This window comes from Eulemur rufifrons, chromosome 1, assembly GCF_041146395.1.
Source record: "Eulemur rufifrons isolate Redbay chromosome 1, OSU_ERuf_1, whole genome shotgun sequence".
In the NCBI taxonomy this organism is placed as follows: Eukaryota; Metazoa; Chordata; class Mammalia; order Primates; family Lemuridae; genus Eulemur; species Eulemur rufifrons.
Window position 1 is genome coordinate 29,419,926 of NC_090983.1, and position 27,451 is coordinate 29,447,376.

The 27,451-nt window shown below is 38.7% G+C and overlaps 1 protein-coding gene across 1 annotated transcript in view; it reads right to left on the reverse strand.

Annotated features, from left to right (window-relative positions):
* The window catches only part of CD28 (CD28 molecule), a 73,721-nt gene that overhangs the window by 4,187 nt on the left and 42,083 nt on the right, over nucleotides 1–27,451 (reverse strand). Inside the window, exons 2-3 of the mRNA XM_069468099.1 lie at nucleotides 3,860–4,216; nucleotides 1,775–1,899 (exon numbers count right to left, since the gene is read on the reverse strand). Coding sequence (XP_069324200.1) covers nucleotides 1,775–1,899; nucleotides 3,860–4,187 — 453 coding nt within the window. The 5' untranslated portion in view covers nucleotides 4,188–4,216. The remainder of the gene's footprint in view (nucleotides 1–1,774; nucleotides 1,900–3,859; nucleotides 4,217–27,451) is intronic.

Consider the following 27,451-nt stretch of genomic DNA (forward strand, 5'->3'; position numbering starts at 1 on the left):
AAATCTTAAATGATGAGCAGTACTCTTCTGGCCACTGGACATTAAAGCAGTTCCCAAAACTACTTCCTGCAAAACTAGTAAATTACTTTGACCTAGGTCAGCACATCACAGGGGAGCACCTTTCCTGGAGGGGTACCCAAAGGGCCACTGCAGCTGACCCTTAAGTTAGGAATTTGAGACTCCCAAGGAGAGGATTGAAAAGCATATAGAAGGCATAAAATCAATGGCCAGGGATTAGGGAAAGAAACTAGAACTAAGAATTCTAAAAATTCTAAAATCATTGGCAAACACCACAGTGGATCAAAGCTAGAAGATACCAAGATCCAAAAAGGTGAAAGTACTCAACTAACATCAGATGCAGAACATAGGCAATGTTTTACTATACTAAAGCCCCCTGTCAGGGTTGGGTAACTTGCAGAAGGCAAGCCAGGCATTCCCAAGATGATACCTAGCATAAAGAATTTCTAGGAACAAGCAACCACTTTGTTCCCTATCCTGCAGAGGGTACAGTTTAGGCAACAGGCAGCCTGACAAATGTCCATCTGCCCTGTATGGCCTTCTGAACTGCAAGGAGCATGTGGGAAAAAATTGAGAGGCAAACACTGGCAACAGGACAACAAAAGTTTAACACTATCTAAGGCTGGATGATAGAATAGCACGACTATGAATCAGGACTGTAGCACCAAGCCGTAGTAAATAGGATGGCTTCACACAGCATCCTACCAGAAATCACCAACCCATCTATGGATTAGTTAAATATATGGATTATGTCTTAAAGATGAGCGTCACACTTCAAAGAGGCTCATTTAAATCCTTAATTTCACCTCTATGGGGGTTATCAATTCATCAATCCAATAAGCTTTCATTAAACATTAAATGTACTTAGTATCAAATGAATGGAGAATATAAAGAGAAATAGTCCTTTATCCTTGAAGAGAATACATTTCTCATTGAGGAAATGACTCACACATGCAGTTAACTTCTTGAAAAAAATCTGAAGACAACGTGGAGTCAATGCATGAGCTATTCTGTACCACACACAGGTTTCTGAGTAAGGAAAGGATCTTTGATCACAAGGTCCCTTCTTCACTGCAGATGTGTTCAAACCTAGGCCAAAAATTCAGCATTGAGGAAAGTAAAGAAAAATACATCAAGTTTATTGCACAAACATTTGCAAAACTTACTAAACTTCAATTTGGTGGCAAGAGTTGGGAAAAGTCTAACTCCCATTATAGTTTCATAATGACTGCATTATACTTGGCCTCACACAATTCAACTGCTTCATGAGACAAAAATATGACTCAGATAAACAGGTCTAGTTTCTTTGCTAGGTTTGAATACACAATTCCAGTAGCCAAGTTTCTCATGATTTTTGACCAAACCAATGTTTTTCGTTGGCTTCAGTTGCTTAGCTTCCCAAGTTGCCTAGATTTTTATACATGTGTATGTATTAAAACTGTTGTATGTGTCATAATTAAATTGCATGGGGAGAAGGAAAGTAACTGCTCCTAATCCCCACACCCTAATTTGCCCATTTAGCTTATTATTCTCCCAGGCCACCTATTCAGTGTCTTCTGGAAAACAGAACTCACATCAGATTTTTTATCTCAGACAAAGTTGAACAGGGTAAAAAGATAACCCACTCATGCATGGGAAAAAGAAAATAATAATTATACATTAAACAGAAAATAAACCACATAGTCAAAATTCTTAATTATGTTCAGATTGCATGTACAGTAAAAAAGTTACATAAAAGTAGTGCTGCTTCTCTTACCCAGCAAGTGCAAAGGGCTACTGTTGCCAGCAAGCTATAGAAAGCCAGGATTCCACCGACCACCACCAGTGCCCAGAAGGGCTGAGAAGACTCAGGAAATTGGGGTTCTGGACAAAAATATTTCTCTGAAAAATAGAATAGAATGGATTAAATGATACAGGAATGGCAGTTGAGTACATTTCCTTCCTTCTCAAGATCAAAGAAAAATGTGAAAGAAGTACAAATATGAAAAATATCACTAGCTTAAGAGTGTATAGATAGACTTGCTCTTTGGGACTTATCTAACCCCACCCTTGACCATGACCCTGTCGGTGTCCAAGACTACAGTTAAAAACCATTACTTCAGGGTGGTACACCAGTAGAGCTCCATTCACTTGACTTTGTTGAATCCATGGTGTGATTCAAAACGGTGACTTCACATGACCTCAACCCAATCTCTTCCCCTTTCCCCCACTGGAAGACAATTCATCTAAACCTGAACTATTATCCTTAAAATAAGTTAAATGATACACATGTTTTTGAGCCTTAAGAAAATCATCGGCCTAATATGGCAGTCAGAACACTGAACTGGTAACCAGAAGATAAATTTCTAGCTCCGATACTGTCTAATAGATTATATGATGATGGACAAGTTACTTTAAATCTTTGAGGATCAGAAAGGGGAGGGGAAAACTTCTCTCAAAACCGGAGAAAATTCAAACTAGAAAGAATACCAAAACTCTAGTCCATTGATTTTTTTCAATACTGGCTCCACATTAGAATTATCTGAGGAAGTTTGAAAATATATAACAGTGTCAAGCACCCTTTTCTCAACCTATAGCAATTGCATCAGAATTTCAGGGTTGGACTCAGGCACTGATGTGTTTTAAAAACCTACCCAGATTTATAATATGTAGACAGGATTGAAAATTACTGGGTAGAGAATCACTAGTGTCTTTACCAGTTCTAATATAAATGATATATTATGTGTTTGCCCATATATAATACTATCCTAAAGTAGTGTGTCATTCATATAGAGAAAATATGTTCCACCCTTAACTTCCAAAATAGCATATTTTTTTAACCTTTAACTTGATCCAATTAAAATATTCTGCCTGAACATTAGAGATATTAGAAATCTGAATGGGACTCATTAAGCAAAATATTCACACATTAATTGCCTCTATTTTGCCAGAACACAAAAGCTACTCTGCCACATTCAGTTAATGGTTCTTTCCTTATTTAGTGTCCTATTTTTCACCACAGCACAGCTCTGTTCTGGCATAGGAGGACAAAAACATTTATTGGAATTATGCTAGTATTAAATATAAAACTGAGCATCCATTTTCTTATTTATCATTCCACAGAAAGGAAAAGCTATAGTGTATCCCTAAAGTGTACCAAAAAAGTGATCTGACCCCCTCTCAGTTTTACTTGCTGTTACCAATAAACTGTATTTTGAGTTTGGGATGATTTTTCTCCCCAACATTTAGAGAGAACATAAGCTCAGTAGACTTATTTTCACTAATTCATGAAGTGCTCCATGGTATTGAATGTTGGACCATGAAAAGGTTGGGTGACTTATCCAAGATCATAGAGTTGATTAATAGCAAATTTCACATCCCCTGGTTTCTAGTCCAGCATTCTTTGTATGTTTTAGAAAATGGAAAGGTACTTTTCAGAGGAAGACCATGGGGCACAAAAAAAGAATTAATTAGAAATAGAACTCATTCATCTTGAGTCTTGATCCATTAGACCCAGCTGCTTCTTGAGGGTGCCTGGGCTAACATTTTATGGCAAACTTTTTTCTGCCATCACCCACTCGAATGCAGAGTAATGTTATGAGTGATCTATTCCCATGAGCTGTAGCTTCATCCCTTACTCTCCCACTCAAAGTCAGTGAGGTAAAGTGGAGGTATTCAAGATATAACCTTGAATCTCCTCTAAAGTGAAAGAAAAATTTTTTTTAAAAAAAAAACATTGTCTTTATTAGTATCAGATCACTTAGGACTTACTCAACCCTGCCACTGACGATGGCCTAGTTTTCAGGACTGCATTTGAAAACCATTACATTAGGGTGGCACCACTGGTAGAGTTGCACATTACCTTTCACATGGATAATGGTTCCATTGCTCTTCTCGTTGTCTAGGTAGGGAGGAGGATACATGACCTCGATTTTGCAGAAGTAAATATCTGTTTGGTTAACGTACAAATCCCAGAGGTAGAATGTCACTGATTCGTTGCCCAATTTCCCATCACAGTTGAACCCTGTGTTTGAGTGAAACTGAAGCTGATGGGAGTAATTCCCATACACAACACAGACTTCCACGGCACTGTCGACTCCTTTATAAAGGGATGCCCGGAACTCCTTTGAGAAGAGGTTATGGGTATACTTGCAGCTAAGGTTGACCAAATTGTTATACACCACGAGCATGGGCGACTGCTTCACCAAAATCTTGTTTCCTGGGGGTAAAAAATCATTTGCTTAGAACAGTGTAAGGATAATTTTTTTTCCTGAAATCAAGATATATTAATTAACCAAATCAACAGATCTCCAGCAAAGGCTTTCTCTTGGCAGATGAAGATTTAGGAGCTCTTGGGGAGATAATTAAACGAAGAGTTTAAAAGTTTACATTTTGATATCATTTTCATCCTCCTCTGAATGGAACAATGGAGCATATTTTCACCTGGAAGGCAGAATATAGTTTTCTATTGGCACTGAGCACCACCACTATGCACTTGGAATTACTGAGTCTGTATTGAGATTCCTGAGAAGTTAATCATGCAGTAGGCTGATTTCCCGATTGAGTGATATACTTGGAAGTGGCTTTAATGCCTGACACAGATGCACAGATAGGTTTGTTTTTAAATTGTAACACAGGCTTTTGTGAAGGAATTAAAATATTTTGAAACTTTTTGTTAGGGTTAGGTTAATGTTAGGTTTAGACTTAAGTTTAGGGGGCTAGGGTTAGGGTTAAAGACAGGGTGTTTGGTTAGGATCAGGAGGGTTAGAGATATGGGTTATGGGTTAGGATTAGGGTTATTTAGGGTTAGGTTTAGAGTTAGAGTTAGGGGGTTAGGATTAGAGTTAAGGTTAGGGATGGGGGTTAAGGTTGGGTTAAGGTTATGTGTTTGGGGTTAGGAGTTAGTATTAGGGTTAGGCTTAGGCTTAGAGGTCCGGATTTAAGGTTAGATTTAGGATTAGAGTTAGAGGGTTAGCATTAGGGTTAGGTTTAGGGTTAATATCATGGTAGGGTTAATATCATGATAGGGTTAGGGGTAGAGTTAGTGTAGGATTCTGAAACATTTTGACTTTGTTTATTGGCCATTCCAAGAGTGGGATAAAAAAGTAAGAAAACATATAATCCGAAGAGTTTGCTATAATTTCTCCTACACAGCAAATTCATAGAAATTCATAGATTTGTTTCCTTACATCACAAAGAATAGAAGGGTTTCACAAGAGTTATCTCTCTGGTTCATCTTCTACCTTTATTCTACCCCAATAAAAAAAAATCAAAGAATTTGGGGACCATTTATTTCAATCTCTTCACTTTAAAAGCAAAGAAACCGAAACTAGCTTATCACTTCCATGAGGGAGAACACATCAATTTTGTCCCTCGTTGTATCCTCATTGCTGGCACATGACAGTATATTTCTTTTTTTTTTTTTTTTTCATCGACTCAGAAACATTAGATGGTTTATCTAAAGTCACTGAGTAAATGGTGAGCAAAGCCAGAGCTAAAACCCAGAACTAAAGACCAAATCAGCCACAATCACCTGAGAAATAGACCACTGAAGCACTGAGAATCAACTCTGCAACCAAAAGACCTTCCAAAATTTTTCTAAAACAACAAATTGCTTTGTCTTGTTGATTCAAATTTTAATACAAAAACAATTTTTGTTATTGTTTAGGGATATGTCAATTATTATCTATTTGATTTTTTTTTTAAAAAAATTATTTGAAGCAACATACTGTACACCCACATGGAAGAACAAAATAAAATCAGAATCCATTAAAATAAAATTTATAGTTTAACCTGAATTTGAATTCATGTACTCAGGTGTTTTGTTTTTGCTTTGGGAATAAGAGAGCTGCATAGAACTGAATTAATATTAATAAAAGCTTTTTTGTCTCCTATATAGTTATCAATGCTGGCTGTATGCCAAGAACTTTAGAAAAAATACCAGTGCTCAGGTCCTCTTCCTCCCAGAAATTCTGATTTAATTTGTCTAGGCTGCAGATAGTGGTGGGAAAGGATTGATGTTTTTTCTTTTTTATAAAATAACAACTTTATTTAGATATAATTTATGTACCACAAAATTTGCCCTTTTAAAACGTACAATTCGGTAGATTTTTTGTATATTCATGGAGTTGTGAATGGCTCACCACTATCTGATTCCAGAATGTTTTCATTATCACCAAAAGAAACACCATATTCATTTGCAGTCACTCTTTATTCCTCCCTTCCCTCAACTTCTAGAGACCACTAATCTACTTTCTGTCTATATAGATTTGCCTATTCTGGACCTTTCATATAAATGGGAATCATATAATATATGGTCCTTTGTGTCTGGCTTCCTTAACTTAGCACAATGTTTTCAAAGTTCATCCATGTTGTAACATGTAGCAGAACTTCATTGCTTTTTATGGCCAAATAATATTCCATTGTATGGCTATACCATATTTGGTTTTTCCATTCATTACTTTCTAGCTATTACGAATAATGTTACTGTGAATGTTTGTGTACAGGTTTTTATGTGGACATATGTTTTCAATTCTCTTGAGTACATACCAGGAGTGGAATTGCTGGGTCAAATGTTAACTCTGGTTAACTTTTTGAGGAATTGCCAAACTGTTTTCCAAAACAACTGCACCATTGTGCATTCCCACCAGCAGTGTACGGTGGCTCCAATTTCTCCACCTCCTTGCCAGCATTTATTACTGTCTATCTTTCCTATTATAGCCATCTAAGTGGGTATGAAGTGGTAACTCATCATGGTTTGATTTGCACTTCTCTAATGACTAATAATGTTAAGCATCTTTTCATGTGCTTATTTGCCATTTGTATATTCTTTTTAGAGAAATGTCTATTCAGATCATTTGCCCATTTATTAACTGGTTATTTGTATTTTTATTGTTGTATTATTAGAGTTTTTGATATATTTTTGATACAAATTCTTTATCAGACATGTGATTCATAAATATTTTCTCCCATTCCATGATTTGTCCTTTGTATTGTCTTAAAAGTCTTAAAAGTCAATTGTATTGTCTTAAAAGCCACTTGATTCTAATATTCAGTTGGGATTGAAAAGCACTATGGCCTGACAGACTTCTCCAGCTGACAACATGTTAGAATCACCTAGGGAACTTTAAAAACCTTTGCTTCCCAGGCCAATTAAATCAGAATCTCTGAGTATAGGACTCAGACATCCATTCATACTTTTTTTAAGTTTCTCAGATAATTCTAAATTGCAATCAAGTTTGAGAACCAATGGCCTAAAAAATGAAACCTAACTTCTTATCTTCAAATTCATGGGCCTCCACGAACCTTTCCAACCTCATTTTCTCAAGCCCAAACCCTCCTAATTAGCCAAACCATTTAAGTGAGAACCCCAGGAACACACTGTGAGCCTTCCTACCTCCATACTTTGTCTACTAACTTCATGGCCCAGAGTACAAATCCCTTCTCAGATCTCAACATGATTATTGTCTGTATCACTCATTTGCCATTTGATCAGGTTCTACCTTTTGAACACCTCTTGTTTCACATGCTTCTATTTGTTTAGCTTTTGATTCATATGTAATTCCTTTAGGCCCCTAGTTTTCAGGTCTCTTGACAGCAAGGGCTACATGTTATATTTCTTTACATAATACTGAGTGACTAAAAGGATCTCACTGAATAATTGTTAAGTGAAAAATGGTGATCTGACTGTATCATTCTTAAGAATTTAAGGAGATGGTAGTCAAATCAGCAGCTAGATTTGACTACCATATCCTTAAATCCTTTTTCAGAACCTGTGTCTCAACAACTTGAGTTTCATTTATTATTCATTCAACAAATATTCTGTAGAAACACTGAAAAGTAAACATGTAAAGATTTGAAAAGTTCAACCTGTCTTAATACAAAAATCCAACTTGTTTTTTGTTTTTATTTTGTTTGGTTTTTTTCTTTGTTTAGTTAGAAGGAGTGATTAGGCCAGTTTTGATTGCAAGGACAAACAACCCCAGCAAGAAATGCCAGCATCTCCCCTCTGTTTCAGGGAGTATAGGTTAGACATTTGTATTTCTGTTTACTGAGCCCTCTGAGAACTGTGTTTCTCTTGCTAGTTGTCTGGATTCTGTTTTAATGGGCAAATTCTTCCCCATCTGCCTTTGAGAACTGATATAAAGAAAAAGACGAGAATAGGACTTCTTTGTGGGGATAAAAAGGGAGTGTGGGTGTAGAAACTGAGTGAGGCTGGAGAGAAAGCCCAGATTGTTACCTAGTTTGGCTCCCTCTTCCCGGCACCCACAGTGAGGTGCAACAAGGGAGGGAGGAGGAGAAGCTCCAGCATCTATACTCCAGTAGTCTGCTGAATACTAACTCGGGGTGTGACATGTTCCTAAGATACACATGGGAGAGAAGAATTAATTTCCCCAAAATGAACCACACTCAGTTTCTTTCCTTAGGCAGCCCACAATCTAGTGAAGAAGAAAGATATATAAACTAAATAGACACTGCTTTACAAATAGTGGTACAGTGATCTACACAGAGCTTCTGGGGACCACTGGGAAACCAGCTAAGCATCTCTGGAGGAGATGACTGCTGACCTGAGTCCTGAAGGATTATGCATACATTTATTTGACAAATTTTTACTAAGTAAAAGCTAACCTGGCTAAGATACGTCTTTGTGTTGGGGACTGGGGTAAGGTGGGAGAACATGTGTTGGGGTTGTGGGGTAAGTTGGGGGACCGTGGGGAGGATAAGACAAAGAGAGCAAAAGAGCAGTCTAGCCAAAGGAGAGAAGGAGGTGAGAAAGTATGGCAGACATAGGGAATTACAGCTTCCTCAATTTTGCTGGATCATGAGTTACGAAAGACAAGCTTGGCAAAGCAAGCACAGTTCCCCACATTAGGGAACTTGGGCTCTCTCCTGCAGGCGATAGGGATCTATTGAAGGCTTTTATGCAGAAAAGTGATGTGCACAACTTTTCATTTTATACAGATCACTTTATCAAAAATGTGGAAGGTAAATTTCAAGGACACAAGAGTAAAAACATGGAGACCAGTTAAGATACACTTGTAGTAGTCTAGGCAAGAGGTGATAATGGACTGGAATATAGTATGAAAGAAGCAGATAAACTCAAGAAATGTTTACAGGATGAACTTTGCAAAACTGGACACTGGCTTAGGTGTTGTGAGTGACAAGGAAGGAGGAGCTGAAAATAATTGTCCTTAGGCCACACAGCCCAACGAGTAAGTAACTATTTTCCTTTTGCCTACATCTCTTCTCCATTCATCTCTTCTTCGTACTTAACCAGAGTAAATAGCTCAGAAACTGAGGTGAAGTTTGGAGATCTGGACTATGAAAAAGACATTCTTCCAGCCTGAGGTATTATTGCAAAGAAAATACAAATTGCCTGAAAAGTTACTGGGAATGCAGTGGACTCCCTGGAGCTTATTCTAGTGTTTGCTGTTTTTCAGAAGGGAGAAGCAGCGATCTTTCTCTTCTGAAACTATCTTTCCTTCACAAGGCATAATGTAGTGAGATAACTGGAAGATAGATTTTCCTTATGTCCATGACAGGGCCTCCAAATTCGAACCTCAGCATTGTTGAGATTGATTGGGTTTCTCCAGAGCCCACTCTACCTCAGCTCTACAAAATGAGAACTTTCTCGGGGACGAGCAATCTGAGACCCCAGTATCTAGGCTGGCTGTTACGTATTCAACATTCTCTTGGTTGATGGCATGTCCAGCAAACCAAGCAAGGGAAGGAAAACTACTTTATTTTATAACTCTCTGTACTGTTTGAAAACTACTGGTTTTCAATATGGCCATTTGATGAAAAAAAGACATCCAATTTGCCTGTCAATATTTACTTTCCTTTCTCTTCCATGTCAATACAGATAATTTTTTAATTAGCTGACTCTTAAACAGAGATCCTAGGCTTAAAATAGTTTCCTTATTATATGTTAATATGTGGCTAAGTGACTCCTAGTTTAGGGTTCAAGCTGAGTTTACAGTTGGCTGATAAAATCTCTTATTTTTTAAGTATTTATTCCCTTATAGCAGTTGGTCCCACCTCAATTCATGTCAATAATTCAGAGTAAACCTAAATGAGAAACTATCTCATAGAACCTCAAAATTTACATCTGCTTTAGAGAAACACTAAATAAAAGAAATTTCCTTTTGGTGATAGAAAAAGATAACCCAGTTTCTCTAAGTGATATTGAATATATATGTGATCATTATGACTTATAGTAGACGCGATTCTGATTCCTCTTATTTTCTCTTAAAATGGAGCCTGTGTAAAAACGCACACCCCTTACTCTGAGAGTAAACTAAAAGCATGGATAAATCAAAACAGCTGATAATCAGAACATCAGATGACATTTGGCTCTTATGTGTATTTTGGTTCTCTGAGTTTCTGGGAATCCATAGTACTTCAAATAATTTAATGACATATTGTAAAATTTGAGGTCATATCTAGACTGAGAAGAAATTAGAGAAACATGTAGCCTCCCCAGACTAACTTCTGTTTGATTCCTTTTTACTTTCCAGTTCATGCTAGGAGTGGAAGGCATCCTTTTTAGGCTACTTTGATATTAGCAGACCTAGCCCTTTCCCGGTGAATATTTGATTTCCCTTCTTCTGAGTGTTCAGTCAAGGTCTGCTTAGGTCAAACCTACAGGTTAAAAGAGAAACGTTGTCAACCCATCAGTTGTATTTGCTTACAGTATCAAAAGATTGGCTTGACTGACATTTCTCTAACTGAATTGACAAGTTGTTTTGATGATGAATTTAGTGCTTTGCTTTTCAAAGCCTTTCCTAGCAGCTAAACCAGCTGAAGGTGTGGAGACAGGAAGCAGTAACCTCAAACCTCTTTCCCTCACAACTCCTGCTTGACAACAGGCAACATGAAGAGTAAGATCGGAGGTGAGAAGGTACTTATCTCCTGCTTATGAGCAAGGCAGTCAGAACTAAAAGATTTCCCACAGATAATCTTGTGATATAGCTGACTTCAGGAAAATTGAAAGTTGCTGGGACTTCCATGAGAATGGGGGCCAGGATCAAGGGGGGAGCTTGGTTACAAAAAAAAAAAAAAAGTTTCTTTTTTCTCCTATTATAAATGGGTCAATTACTACCTTCAGAAATCAGGTCAACCCTCTGCACAGGTGGAGTAGATAACCACCTCTAAGGTGTGGCTCCCAGCATCAAAGAACTCTGACCTTAAAAGGACCCTCCCCACCAGCTCAATTAATGCTTTAGATTCCCAAAGAAAATGAAGCCTAAAATGCAATGTGGGAAACACGGTGGCTGAAATTAGCAACTATGGCTTACATTCATAGGGCTATAAAATATCTTCTCTTATTTTATCTCATCTGAACCCCATATTAATCTGTGAAGTAAATAGGCAGAACAGTCATCCTTATGTCCATTTTACAGATGAGGAAACTGGGGTCAAAGAGGGAGGTGAGTTGTCCAAGTTTATGAGAAAAGTAAGTGACCCTTGAGACTTCTGCTCATGCCTCAGCACTTCTAAGCTATTGTTGTCTTCACTCTGCCATGTTGCATCAAAATTTCGACACAATTTCATGATTGATTCTAGATTCTCTCAAAGTTGGACTTGATAGAGAAGATGGCACTAGGTGTCTGAAGTGAAAGTTAGGGAGGAGGCTGTCATTGAGTAAGGGAATAAATGGAATAGGAAGATAACCAGAACAAGATAAAATTTCATTTTCTCCGCCATTTTGCTGGAGTCCCATCCTGCAAAAAACAGTCAGCTGGAAGGAAACTTGGAGATGAAAGCCAATCCCTTATTTTACAGAAGAGGCAACTGAAAACAAAAGAAGTATATGACTTTTTGAACAAAGTCACACAAATAATGAAAGAGCTAAGGTGTAATTTATTTATTTAGGCATCTATAGTAATGTTTTAAATCATGAATGAATAGAAAAACAACTTTGTTCATTCAGCAAGATTGAATTGAATTCATGCTCATATTTACAAAAAGTATATTTCCAAACTTTTTTTGCATCTAATGCACATATACAAAACATTTTGCTTACAATTTAAAAGACTTCTTGAAGATCATAGATGGACACCAGATATGGTCTACAATCTGGTCACATGAAATGCCTATTATAAATTATTTCTGATGCACAAGCAGTAATTATACCATTGCAGCTCTTCCATCCCAGCTTGCCCAAGTGTGCAAAGGGTTTGAACAGGAGCATTTGTCAACGTGTAAAGTCACATTTCAGTCTAAATCTCACTGGACAAATCCTTAACTTCAGGGCTTTTGTGAATTACTTTTGTTTGTTCCTTTATCATAGCACCACAGAGAAATAAAAATGGCACATAGAAGCTGGTGAGCCAGAGAGTGGAGTAAGCAGTACTCTAGACTCAAGTGTGCACTGGGAAGTTAAAGAAGCAGTTAGAAAAATATAACACGTGTTTAATTAACAACATGATTTTCCTCCAGAACCTTTCAGAACTTTTATCAGGTTCCATTTATGCACATCACAGCCAGAGTTTCTTTTGCAGTTGAAAAAATCAGGTTGTAAGATCCTAATCATGCTGTTTCCTTTTTTAAATTCTCACTGAACAGAATTTAACATGTTAGGTAGGAACCAAAGCATATGAACATTTCTCCTTTCAGCCATCTTGCCCTGTGATGTTTGTGAGCATATTGTGAGGGTGACGCTGGTTTCCCTGGCTCAGAAGAACACCTCCCTCCCGACCACAGAGCTGGTTAAGTTACTGTAACTTTCCTCTGCGTACATTTCCTGTTTGGGCCCAGGATACCCCTCAACACGTGGCCTTCTGACCACTGGTTCCTTTTCAGGCTCCATGAGGGGCAGGCTCCCCCTCAGAACAACCCAGTGGCTGCTCAGGAATCGAAGACAAACTGTGCTCTTCTGGGGTAAAGGAGATTCAAGAGTCTGCGGCTCTGGTAACTTTAGCTGGTGGTTTGGCTTCACACTGATGTGAGAAAGGGAAGTTCAGACCATTCACCAGACTATAGCACCTTTCACCATCCTCTTAGAGCTACTAGGAAGATAAAAATAGAGCTATTAAGGACCTATCATGCATTGAATGGCCCCAGACTCTCTCTTTCAGGAATTCAAATTAAAATGAAGAAAGGATAATAATGCAGGTTACAGTTTCAAAATAATTTGGTGGTCATTTCATCTGGCTTTCTATTGACTGTTATCTTGAAATTCTCCCTATTTTCACAAGAAATAAAGATTAAAGGAAAGGCTCGCCATTAAAAAAAGGCTTTGGATAAGCTTGATATACACGTATATTCAGTCGTCCCTCGCTATCTGTGGGGAATTGGTTCCAGGACCCCCACGGATGCCAGAATTGCAGATGTTCAAGACCCACAGTTGAACCCCCCGAACCTGCGGATATGAAAAGTTGGTCCTCTGTATCCACGAATTCTGCATCCCACAAATTCTGTATTTTTAATCTGTACTTGTTTGAATCCACAGATGCGGAACCCGCAGGTTCAGAGAGCTGACTGTGTGCTTCTCATTCAGGATCCCAGCGGAAAACAAATGGCACACACACAATTGGGCAATAGTTAGGAGGGTTTGTTCATGAGAGGACTGTTGGCAAGATGTGGAGATAGCATAGCCACAAGGGGTAGTGCTGGAACCAGTGGCTTGTAGCAGCAAAGTTACAAGCACCCTTAGGTCTGAAGAGGTGAGGGGACAAGGAATTTGCCAGAACCAGAGGAAAGTGAAGTGTGTAGAGGAGGCCACTATGACAGAAGCGATAACTTCTGTCAAGAGAAGCAGGCCAGACAACCAGCCCTGTTCAAGACTGTGTCTGTTACAACTATCAGTTATACCAAGTACTTATTGGCAGAAAGTGTGATTTTAAAACAAAATCTAAAGAGACTTTAGTTCAAACAAGGACATTGATTATAGGTCACAATAAAAATAGAAATAAAAGCCTGCTTTATACATTTACTAAACAGGTTGCTTTTGGCCAGCACTAGTCTAAACCCCACATTTAACCCTTACTTTTGTTCCTGCACAGCCAGACACTATGGTGTAGAGGACCCTTGTTTTTGTCCTTTAAAAAAATTATTGTGCTACATGCAGCTGTCAGAAAATAACTCAGAGGTCAAATAGTTCAGTAGTAAAAAGTCCCATCTGAGCACCGAGACCTAAGGCATTGATTTTTGAGAGAAAAAGATTATCAAAATGATCAATGAGTACTTTCTGAAAAGAATTCTGATGTATCAGAGAATTGTCCTTTGGTATTCTGACGTCTGCCATGACAAAGTCATCCATTCATTCGGCAAACAAATCGTTGGACCTGAAGGACTTGGTTCTCAGGAGATAGAAAGATGTAAAAGGCAGCACTGCCTCCTCCTAGGAGAAACCCTAAGGCAGGTGCACAAACAGCTACACTCCAAAGCCACGTGTGTAGTGTGACCCCGATAGAGGGTCATTGACGGTCACATGAAAGAGGCCCTGTTTCCAGGCAGGATGATTCTGGATGCTTTTGTACAGACTGGCCTTTAGCTGGGCTGTGCGGTCTGGGGCAAATTTAGGTAGGCTAAAATCAAAGAAATAACCTTAGTGTAATAAGAGTTTATTGGGGAATAGCAGGGCGTTCCATTTATGTATGGAGGGAACAGAGGAAGATGGCTGATACCACTTCCTAGAAAGCCTTTAATGTCCAGAAAAGGCACATGGATTTTACTAGGAAGGTCACAGGAGACATTGAAGACATATGACTTGAGAATTGTGTGGAACACGCCGCTTCAGAAAGGCTAGCACAGAGGTGAGGAGTGACCATCAGGAGGCTAATGCAATGCCCTGATGCGGGTTCACGAGGCCTGAGATGTGGAAGTGGCAGCTGGGGTGCAAGTGGGCACACCAGGCCCTGGTGCCGGGCTGAGCAGACTCATGGTGAACAGGAATGGAAACTGACGTGGAGTTCATGGGCTGGCAGAGGGCAAGAATGGAGGCACTGCTGACAAAATTAGGTATGTTAGGAGAGGAAATTTGTTGGGGAAAAAAGCAGTTGGGTTCAGTTTTAGATAAGTTGGGTTTGAGAGGTAGGTAAGGCATCCCGGAGAATAGATCCTGAGAAGTTAGAAGTGTAGGACTAGAGTTGGAGGAAGCCAGTCCCAGGATAGAAATGTACATTGAGAAGTCAACTGTATTAGGAAGACCGTTAACATTTTAAAACTTCTAAAAACAAATGCCTGCACCGAAATTCATCACTACTGCTCAGAGACACTGCCCACCAGTGCAGGATGTGAGCTCTCCAAGATCCAAACTTCCTAAATACAAAGCAAACTTGGGTGCAACGTGACCCAGCCCCTACCGTTCACAAGTCTGCAAGTTTCCTCTCTTTTCCTAATGCTAGAAGGACAATTTAAGAGGACAACATGACAACATATGGGTATCACTTACACGAAAGTGGTGCCCATACCAAAAACCACCAAACCATTCCCAAAAATCAAATTTTATTATTCTAAAAGGTTACCTATAGTCCAAATAGTAGACAACCAGGACTTTATAGCTTTCAACATAAATATTATGACGGTAATTCAGTTAATAGAGCAAAAGAAAATCCACAGATACAAAGGGACCACCTCTATTAATATGTTATTTTCTAAATATATGTATTTGTTAATCTAGTAACCAAATTTGAGAACCGTGTTTTCCCCCTGAGCCACCATCATTCCTAGCCCTCATTCAAAACAAGTGTAAAAAAGACAACAGTGTATTTTTCCTGTCTGGTCTAGTCTCCCTAAATCACACACTTCTGAAGAGCCAATTCAGGACCACTTTGGCATTTGCAGGATCTCCTGGATAAGTGTCATGGCCTGGACACTGGGAAAGAATTAACTGTGTTGGACTTTAACATTATATAGGAAAATAGGAGACAACAAAAGTAATATGGCCCCAAAGTCCCGCAGTCATTTCTAAGCACATTAGCATCTAAGATCCTGGTCAGCAATCCCTCCAAGAGATTTCAGAGATGGCTGGTTTGCAATTCCTTGCATTTGCTCTGTCAGATTATAAGAGCAAAGGGGTGGGGTGGTTGAATTGCCTTGGTAGAGCTGATAAAAAGTGGCATTTTTGAATTCCACTTTAGGAGCATTTTTAAGCCAGGAAATAGTCCTGAGATATGCTCTAGTCTAACCTCTTCATATATCAGATAAGGAAACTGTGGCCTAGAAAAATTGTCACAGTGTGACAGACTAAAACTCTTAATCACACCCCTCAACCTTGAGAGATCCTTGGCTTTAGCTTTTAAGTTTGAAAAAAGCAGGGCAAAAAAATAGCAGATTTGGCCTCCCCAAAGCCAAGGTCAATCAGCCACATCCTTGTTCTGAAACACACAGGGACATACTGAGATTCACATTCCTGACTGGAAACTGGAGTCCTGCCCATAATGTTGGGCAGGGTTGGTTTGAACCTTGTGATCCTGTTATCGCAGCCATGAGGTAAGGTCAAGTCCAGCCACTTTGTGTATTTTTGAGGACTCAAGCAAGAATTTAAAGTAAACATGGGCTCAGTCTTCAAAGTCAAGTTATGTATTATCCCAGGGTGCCTTGTTGTGGTACAGGTTTAATACTATGACCTATTCTGAGAGAATTGTTTTTATTTATTGATTTATTTAACAAAGCAGTTTTTAATCTCAGGCTTACCAGCATGGAATCACTCATCTACCCTAGCTTCATCCCAACATATCTCTGTCCCTATAAAGCTCTTCTCTTCCTCCTCATCTTCTTAGAGATTTATCCTCCTCTCTCCAGTACTCCCATCTTCCATGCACCAAATCTCCCTCCCCAACTTCTTGTGAAAATGGCCCCACCCTCCTTTTTTACCTCTCTCTCCTCCTGCTTTCTTTCCTAATAGCCTTCTCTCCCCACCAGCCCTGCATTGCTACAAACACACACACACACATGCACACACACATACATGCACACACTCAAGTCCAGCCCTTGGCTCCTTCCACAGGTCAAACTCAAGTAAGTCATTCAGATTTCAAACATTTATTATATACCTACCATGTACAAAATACCATAGTAGACATTTTAGGTAATATAATTGTCTTCACCTTATCTATTTCCTCTTCTTTTTCACTGTCTCGGTTTTGTCACCTCCACCTTTTCTTAACTCTATGATGTCTTATCTTTCTTCCCCATGACTCTGCCTAAACTCCAAAGTCTCAGCTGGCCTCCTTTGAGCCAAACCCTAAGCCATTATTCACTCCTCTTTCCCTCCTACACGTACTGCCATTAACCACTGTCTGTTTTTGAAACTCCTTCCCCTTTGTGACATCCTTAGTGACATGGCCTTAGTGACATCCCATTAGCCTCATTCCCCTCTGGCCTCACTAACCATCCTCTTCAGCTGACTCCTAAGCAGAGCTGTTTTCCAGATTCAGCTCAACTCTCTGCTTTTCTACAGTTATACCCTCTCCTTTCAACCAGGCATCCGTTCCCACGACTTCAGATTCATTCCAAGGGTAAGGACTCCTACATATTTTCTTCTTACCCAGTCAGCTACTTAAAAACACCTTGAAAATAAAGTTTGAACTTTTGTTATCAGTATTGAGGCCTTTGTTTAACCTGAGTCTGTCCTACTTCTTCAGGCCTCCACACATTCAGACTTGCTATCCATTTCCAAGAACATGAAACAACAGTATTCCTGGTTTAATTTCTTTATTAATATGGCTTCTCCTTCCTGCAGCAACATAGCATTGGTAAGAACACGAATCCTGGAGCAAGACTATCTGAATTTACGTACTCAGTAGTTGTGTGCCCACAGGCGAGTTGCTCTACACGCTCTGTGCTTCAGGTTCCCCATCTATAAAATAGCATAATCATAGTAATCATAGGAACTACTTCATGCAACTTGGGGGAAGAGTAAATGATTTTTTATTTGTATACATTTATGGGGTACAAATATAATTTTGTTACACTGATAAGATTGCATAGTGGTGAAATCAGGGCTTTTAGTTCATCCATCACTGGAGTAACATACATTGTAGAACAGTGTCTGGCACATTGTAAGTGCAAAATAAATGTCAGCAATTATTTTTAATAACATCATTCATTTAAATCCTATCCACCATTACTGTCCAGCTCAATTTCCAACTCTTCATAAAGACTTACCATTCTACATTAATCTTACCAGAGCATTCCTCTTATGCTTCCTAATTCATTCATTTCCTTCTTCAACAAATATTTATTAAATACCTACATGCTTCTAGCATTGTGCCTAATATGGAGGTATAAGGATGAATAAGACATGATCCTGCCCTAAAAGAGCTCACAGTCTAGTGGAAAAAAGTAGATGTGTCAATACAAGATAATTTTGGGAACTTTAAGGACAAAAGAAGTCCCTCACTTTCCCATTTTGGGTCTCAGAGAAGGCTTCTTCAGGTGAGAGGTGTAGGGGACATTCCAGACTATAAGAATAATATATGTAAATTCATTAAGGCACCAAACAGCATAGTGAGGTAGAGGAGTACCAAGTGTTATCATTTGCCTACTTATGTTATATCCTGTTCTATATAGCCTTCTCAACTAAATCATAAAATCTGTGAAAGCAAAGAGATCTCAATTAATTACACAAGCAGTTCTTGTGTGCTAAGTCTTTATATTCCTTTTCCTCTTTTTATTTTCCCTCAGACTCCAATAGAGATTAAGATATAAGAGAACTTTAATAGATATTTGTTAAATTGAGCTCCACTTCCAGAGCTCCCCTTACAAGTCCACAATAAAGGCTGAAGTGTTCAGGAGAAGCTTCCTTAAAGAAGTGAATCTTGTACCAAAGATTTAAAGTGAAAGACAAGTCGGATTTGGATGGACAGAAAGGGGGAAAGAGTGCATTTCCAGAGGGAAACAACCTCAGTAAGATCATAAAGGGAGAGTGCAGGTGTGGGGACCTTGAAGAAAGCTGCAATCTTGGAGTTGAGGGTCTTATATCAAGGCATGAAAGGAGAGTTTAGGTAAGTAAGATGGGTCTGGCCTAAAAGCATCCAAAAATGCCAGGAAACTTTGCAATATCATCTTTCTAGGAACCATCAACACAATTTCCTTTTCTATAAATTGAGAGATGTCTAAATTCCCTCCCATCTCCAAATATCTGTGGTTGAATTCAACAATTCTCTGGATGCTTCTGCTTATAATTGTTTTTCATAAAATCAATTAGTATGTACAGATGAGTATTCACAATGGCCTTAATTAAAAGATATAAAATTTCTAGGAAGATTTCACAATTTTCATTTTTACTTCCTTGAAGCTCAAAGGATTTTATATCTGTGACAGAATCTAGAATAGTATCTTGCACCTAGAAGATATTCGATACATACCTGTTGGATGAGCACATGAATGAGGACCTGTCTCACCAAAGCATAAGAAGGAGCAGGCACTTTAGAGGACAGAAATCTACTAACACCTTGTTTTAGTCCCCCAGGAGTCTCATGGTGGAAGGAAACATTCTCCTTGTATGCACCCATCTCAGCCACCTTCTATGAGAATAGAGTCTGTGGATCAAAAATGGAACCCTCTTGATATTAAATTATGTACCTTTGTAACTGGTAGTGTTCAAAATCAAAGAAAGTCATCAGGTGACATAGAAGCTGCAAATGCATCTCTGGTGATGTGATACTTCATTATGTGTCAAGTATCCGCAAACAATGAAAAGCACAACCTTCTACCTTCTCAGCAAGTTAAAAAAACTTTCAAACACTCACCTAAGTTCTCAACAAGGGAATCAAGAATCCATGTCATTATCAAAATTTGCAGACATGTCAATAATTCAGATTTCTGTGTGAATTAGTGGGGGATGAATAGGAGTCAGTGCTATAATCAGTACATTACATGGTGGATTGTGAACCAGTGAGGTAGTTCAGATTCTGCAGAAAGGGACCCATGATTAGATCAGAGGCCAACATGAACTATGAGTGAGTAATTCTGAATGACACCATTAGGAACCATAAACCTGGTTACCTTGTCAGCCAGAGTCCCCAAGATAATGAAGACGATGACGAAGAAAAACATGATGGTAATGGTGATGCAGAGATAAAGGAGTAGCTCAGAGTTAAGTAAGAAATTCTCCACCACCTTGCAAATCTCTTCAGCAATGAAAACAAAAGCACATATAACCGGCATGGTGACACCAGACTAAATTAATAGGCCTATGAAATTAGCATTGAAATACTAAAGCTAAAGAAGTTTTCTGCTCCACCAAGTGACTGGGGAGCTCTTTCTTTTATTTATTTTCTTGTAAGAGAAGCGTTCTCACTCTGTCACAATCATAGCTCACTGCAGCCTCCAACTCCTGGGCTCAAGCGATCCTCCCTCCTGGGCCTCCTGAGTAGCTGGGGCTACAGGTGCAAGCCTCTGCACCCAACCTGAGGAGCCCTGGATCCCACCCAGTGCACCTCTCTTCTCATATTTGCAGTCATCAAAGTGAGAGTAGCAAGCAAAAAGTTAGACAGTCACTTCGCAACCACCTCTCTGTGAGGCCTGGGTTACCGTCCTTCTAACTTCAGAAGCCAATTCACATGCAACAATTCTCAGACAGAAAGCTCAGGCTGAATTTTTGGGGGGGATTTTTTGTTTGTTTTCATTTTTTGTTTTGTTTTATCCAAAAAGGGTCAAAGAAATCACCATTTAAAAAAGACATAGATACTTTAACACAGCTTAAAACACCAGAGACACCTTCAGTCAGTCACAAAACCACCCTGATGTCATTTTTCCTAATGTTCTGCTTAACTATCTACTAGGAAGAAAAGTTCAACCTCTATGAAGTTCCATAAACAATAAATTCCTTGAAGAAAAAGACAAACAGAAATTTAACCAAGATGAAAAAGGTTTTTGTCCCTTGCAATGACCTCCTGTGAAATAATTATGCTTTGAAGGAGTGCCTGTCCTCTGATTTTTAGACAAGAAAGTCTGAAATGAACTGTGTACCCTCACCAATGCCTATACTAGTTAATAAAGAGCTATTGTTTTAGAGATGATAAACCACAAACGGAATTTTCTTCTGGGATGTTGGTGGCATTAAAAATTTTCATTTTGTAAATGTCAGCACATTGCATACAGGAAATACTTGGAGGAAGATATCCACACAAGATAAAAGCCAAATGGTAATCATATGGCATTTCTCCACTCATGCAAAAACAGAAGACATTAAAAAGGAAGAGAGTATATGTCCTAAAGAAGAGGAGGCAGTGAGATCCCCTCCCCACCCATAGTAAAGGTTTGAATGTGAGAGCTTCGGAGTTACAATCACAGATTCATTTCTATTTCTAATCTATCTGTGGCAATGACTCATTCTATTTCCTGGAATTGATATATTGATATTAATTTTACAGTCCTTGCTGTAAAAGTCCTTGCTGGATGATTACCTTAAAAAAAAATATTATCTAGGGCACAGTAGTAGAGTAAAACAAATTCTTAAGCAATGTCTGTACTTTTGAAATATCTATCAAATTTACCTGAAGCAACAAAACAGTCAATTTTTTAACAGTCAGAAAAACTGACCACAGTGCATTAGCGGTCGTGTAAATACAGCAATCTGTTGATTACATTGCATTTTTCAAAATTAATCTTTTTACCCTGGTTTCCCAAGCCCAGCCCCACAGCAACACAACCGTGAGAAGTAAATGACTTTGTTCTCTATACGGCTACCTCAGCGGAGTCATTTGCTGAAGACTGAAGGAAAAATAAAGTTTCTAATTACTTCGCTTTCTTTATGACTTTTCATCAAACACCAATCATTTCCCTGTCTTCTGTGCCTCTCTCAGAAAAAGAGGTGCTGCCAGGAACACAGCAACATGGGCGAGATAACTGTGTCCAAACTGACCGTTTTGACATTTTATTTCCTAAGGTTTGGGGAAAATGAAAAGGAATGCCCTCCTGGAAAAGTACGTGGTGCTGTCCTGATTTTTGTCTTCATACTGCTTAATTAGCTTTCTGAACAATAACCAGTATTGGCCGAAAAATGTAACCCATGCTACATATTATGTGCGTACTCCTTCCTATCATCAATCCCAAATCGTTTTTTTTTTAAGAGCCTGTACTTCCAAGCTGGACCCACATAACACAGTCCAACAAAGTCCTCTCTGTGGGTCTCAGTTGCACAATTATCCAAGTCTGGTAGAAAACACATGACTTTAGCAAAGGACTTGTTCTAAGTTAAGTTTTTCTCATTCTTCCTAAATCATATTACTTTAATTTAGCCATAAAGATCTTTCTGCAGTGTCATTCAAATCATGAAGAATCAGGTTAGGCTTAACCTTCGTAGAATAAGTATTTTAAGCTATGCTGTGAACAAATAAGTTAGAATTATTAGATTAATGGGAAAAAAAAACCCGTTCTTCATACATACACATGCACACACACATCTCTTAACCCAGCCATAACAGTAGTTTCTCACAATCCCAGGGAGGACACTCACATTTTGGCCAGGGAATTTCCTTATCTATAATTTCTTAATGCAGGTGACTACAGAGAGAGAAAAACAAAAAGCACATAGAAGGCTTTGCACCATTTGATTAGAACGGATCATACATTTTTGTGTGTTGTAATTATTTTCTTTCTCCTAAGTTTTCTTACTGAAAAAGGCATTTCAAAAGTGTCCCCTCTACCCCAATCTCTTTCCTTCTTCATTAGATAGACACTCGGCAGCAAATCCTGAAAGCTTTTGGGAAAGCGAGTTGGCATTTAAAAAGTAAATGTATTTCAAAGTAGAAGACAAAAGCTTCCCATGTGTGAACTCTCTGACTGCTTTGTAGCTATCCGCCTTTTAATAAATGTCCTAAAGAAAAAATATAAAGCTTTGAGTCTTACCAAAAAATCTTCAAAAGAGGGTAAATGAATTAATGAGAGATAGGTGTCCACAAAGCACATGAGAAAAGCATTTTGTGTACAATTACCAATTTTTAATAGTTTTCAGTTGGGGTGTGAGGCTTCTCTTTACTCTCTAATAAACTAAGAAATTTTATATATTCTTTAAAAGTAAATTTTAAAGATCCCTTAAAAATAAATTTTAAAGATATTTTTAAATTTTTAAAGATTCTTTTAGAATATATTTCGTATCTCTAATTGCTTGCTAGCAAATACTGGGGAATATCATCACAAGTTCCTGTCTTTCATTATACTGACATTTTTTTATAAATATACACAATTTGTGCTCATTGGTACCTCAGACCACAAAATAGATGAGTGTATATGCAACTATTATATTTCTGCAGGTTGAGAACTTATACTCTTTGGCGTACATGCACATAATATTTAAGAACAACAACAAATAATGTAGTCTCTGTACCTCCAAGTCAAATAAGAAATAAAATTGAAGATACTGGCTTTTCGATGCATCTTTTGGGGGAAAATACCTGTCCTTATTTAAACATGTCTGTTAACCCCTATCAGTCCAATTTTTGAGCCAAGTAGGTCCCTTCTCTAACTCTGAAAACAAGCTGAATGAGCATTTTACTCCAGCCCACTAAGATAACAAGGTTTTTCTGCTAGGAATTGTGATTTTCCAAAGATGATTTAAGCCTGGATTTACCTGAGTCTATAAAATTACAAACCACATCATGGTAGGTAGAATAGCAGAACAGGCAAGAGAACCAGCTCTGGGGTCAGACTAAGGTGCCTCTGACCCTGCCTCTGACAACTGGTACTTGCATATCTTTGGGCAAATTGCTTAACATGCCTACCCTGGGTCTCTCCATCTGAAATGGGGCTAACGGTAATACCTACCGTCCAGCTGTGAGAATTGAGTGCTGCTCTGAGTAAGTGCTCTGTAAGTGTTAGATGTACTATCCTCCTCCTCATCATCATTGGGAACTTAAAGAATTTTAATCGAGGAAAATAGATTTCACCAATTGCAAAAGAAAACTAATTTATTAATATTGGTATTGTACCCGCTTCTGTGGTGACTCCAGGATTCGTTTTGACACTCATTCAATTTAGGTAGACATAGCAATTACAACTAACATTTATCTTGCCAGCTGAGCCCTGATTGAGCTAAGGATTTCACATGGATTATTTCATTTTATCCTCACAGTGACCTTGAGATGAGGTTTATTATCATTCCCATTTTACAGATAAGGAAATAGGCTTAGTGAGTTTAAATAGATGCCTAAGCTTAGCTAGTAAGAATTGAATCAGTGATATGAACCCAGGCAGCCTAAATTCAGAGCTTTCAGAACCAACCTACTTATAGCAGTTTTCTTAAACTAAAAAAAAAAAATTATACATAAGTTAAAAATTCTTGAGATACCATCAACTAATAGTTAAATAAATTTTACTTATTTCCAAAGGACTTTTGTTAAAATACCATTGTCTAAGGATTAGTGAGTTTCTAAATAACAGGTTGCCATATTAGAGCAGAACTCAACTTCAAATATACAAATTTCACAGATGGTTTGAAATTAAAAATAAATCAAGCTGGTCATAAGACCTCAAAAAAAATTTATAAGAGGAAAGAAATTAAAAGTATTTACCTGTTACTTGAAATGAGGGGAATAAGTTGAGAGCCAAGAGCAGCCTGATCATCATTGTCCTAACGGTGGGCGAGGGCTCCAGCCCTTCCTTCTGAGGAGCCCAAAGTGTGAGGTGAACTGAAGACGCACCTGCCAAGGCTGACAGGCTCCGTCATCCGTCATCTACGGTCACCGCCAACTTACTTCCCTTAGGGGTACATGATCAAGGAACTCAAACCACAAGGCATCGTGACTGCAACATTTCACACAGGATATTACATTGTTTTGATGACTTTACATTTTTTATTTTTTGAGACAGGGTCTCACTATGTTGCCCAGGCTGGTCTCCGACTTCTGGGCTCAAGCGATCCTCCCACCTCAACCTCCTGAGTAGCTGCAACTACAGGTGCACAATTGCATGAGGCTGACTTTTAGACTTCTTATTTTTTGTCCCTGAAAATAGTGTCCATGATGGGCTCATGAGAATTGTTCTCTATTGACGGGCATCAGAGTTGTGAAAAATGGGTGCTTGAAATCCAGCAGAGAGTTAAGTGTTCTGACAAATAAAGTGTTCTGAAGAAGGAATAAAGCCTCTTGCAGGCGGTGGCTCACGCCTGTAATCTTAACACTCTGGGAAGCCAAGGCAGGAGGATCACTTGAGCTCAGGAGTTCAAGACCAGCCTGAGCAAGAGTGAGACCCCATCTCTACTAAAAATATAAAGAAATTAGCTGGACAACTAAAAATGTATAGAAAAAATTAGCCAGGTATGGTGGCGCATGCCTGTAGTCCCAGCTACTCAGGAGGCTGAGGCAGAAGGATTGCTTGAGCCCAGGAGTTTGAGGTTGCTGTGAGCTAGGCCGACATCACTGCACTCTAGCCCAGGCAACAGAGCAAGACTCTGTCTCAAAAAAAAAAAAAAAAAAGCCTCTTGCAGAGGAGAGGTTTTCATAGGATGAAAAGGATAGTGAAAAACACAACAATGAGAATTATATTGAGGAGTTAAGAAACATCTGCTTAAGTGTTTGAAGGAGTTACAAACATTAGGAACATAACATTTGTATTGAACTTACGGTAGCCCTCTGGAGCATTGAGCGCTCAGTGCTTGGTTGACTGCACACTTCTCCTACCTCATTTCCAGGAACTTTGCAACACACATTCCACCTGCAAGTACCCAGCCAGCTGGATATCAGGACGAGGTTCCCTAGGCTAAGGGAAAGTCAAAAAACACTCTATGTTCTTGGGAGGACAGTAAGGGCACCAAAAGCACATTGGTGTCTCATGCTCTCTATGTCCCTCAAGGTTTAAGTAATAGGGCACAAAGGGAGGCTCCAAAGCAGCATCTCCAGACCTATAGCCAACCCCCTGCAACCTTCTCCCACTTCCAGGCCTTGCAGATAGGGACATTCCACCAGCCTGGCCAACTTTGCTCTCCAATTCAGGGGCTTGTGTCGGTATCTCATACTCAATGGCTGTCTCAAAACTTTTGCAGTAATTTTTTTCCCTCCTTTCCTGATAATCTAAACTTCATATAATTACCCTGGTTTGGGGTTTTGTGTATGTTTTTTTTAAAAAAAGATAACTTGTATTGCTTTTTATTCTGATTATAAAAGTAAGACATATTTCATACAGAAAATTCAGAAAAATACAAACATTAAAACAAGATTCATCTATACTCTTTCTGCCCTAATGTAAACTCAGTTAATATTCTGGCCCACCAGCTTATATCTGTTTGTCTATTAAGATTTTTATATATTTAATATCATGTTTTACTTATAGTTTTCAATGGACGTGTACTGTTACCTGTTGTATCTTGAACATTTCCCCATGTCATTTGAGTATTCTTTATAAACATCATTTGTAACTGATGCATAATATTTTGTCCTATAATCATATTATAAATTGTTTAACAAACCCCTAGTATTGTCACCTTTCTTTTTCTTTGCTATTTTAAATCGCTACGGTGACCATCTTTGATGACCCAGCTGTAAGTGGAGTCAGGCCTCATGTCCCTCCCTCCTGATGTGATAAATGACAGACCAAAAGTATTTCCTCTCCTGGTAGACCCTCTTTGTCCACATTTCGATTTTCTCACAAGCACATTCTTTGTGAAACTCCCGTACTGATACATCTTTCTGCCCTTTGGAGCAATTTGTTCTTGGAAATGATTCACTTATATTTCTGAACTACAGGTAAATGACAAAGTCATGTCCCCAGTCCTGGAGAAGATTCACTTCTAGAATTTGACTCAGCATTCCTGGGCTCTTACCCTCTATCCAGTCTTACTGGGGACAATTTAAAGACTGCAGGGTGACCTTTCCTAAAAAATCCCCGTATTCTAATGCTACCAGACTACACAGATTTAGAACGAAAGTTCTGAGACTCATTATATAGACTAAGAATATGTACGGTAGAAACAAAGACTCCCAACAATTTCCTATAATTGATAACAAAAGGCTGAGGAGTTAATAACTGTCTTTAAGCATATTAAAGATGACTGTATAGCAACTAGTTAATGTTATGTATATGGTAATGCTTAATCAAATGAAACTTAACTGAAAGAGAATCAGTGCACATATCTGGTCTAACTCCTTTATCTACAGAGAAGGAAGCTGAAGCCCAGAGAGGTTAGTTGACTTATACAAATTCACAAAACAATAACTAAGTATACTTGATTTTATTGCTTGACCAACCCTATGTAGTTTTCATTCTGTAAAATAAAAAGAAACACTGGCCAGGTGTGGTGGCTCATGCCTGTAATCCCAGCACTTTGAGAGGCCGAGGCAGGAGGATCGCTTGAGACCAGAAGTTCAAGACCAGGCTGGGCAACATAGTGAGACCCTATCTCTACAAAAAATTTAAAAATTAGCCAGGCTTGGTGGCACATGCCTGTAGTCCCAGCTACCCAGGAGGCTGAGGCAGGAGGATCACTTGAGCCCAGGAGTTTGAGGTCACAGAGAGCTATGATCAAGCCACTGCACTCCAGCTTGGGAAACAGAATGAGACCCTGTCT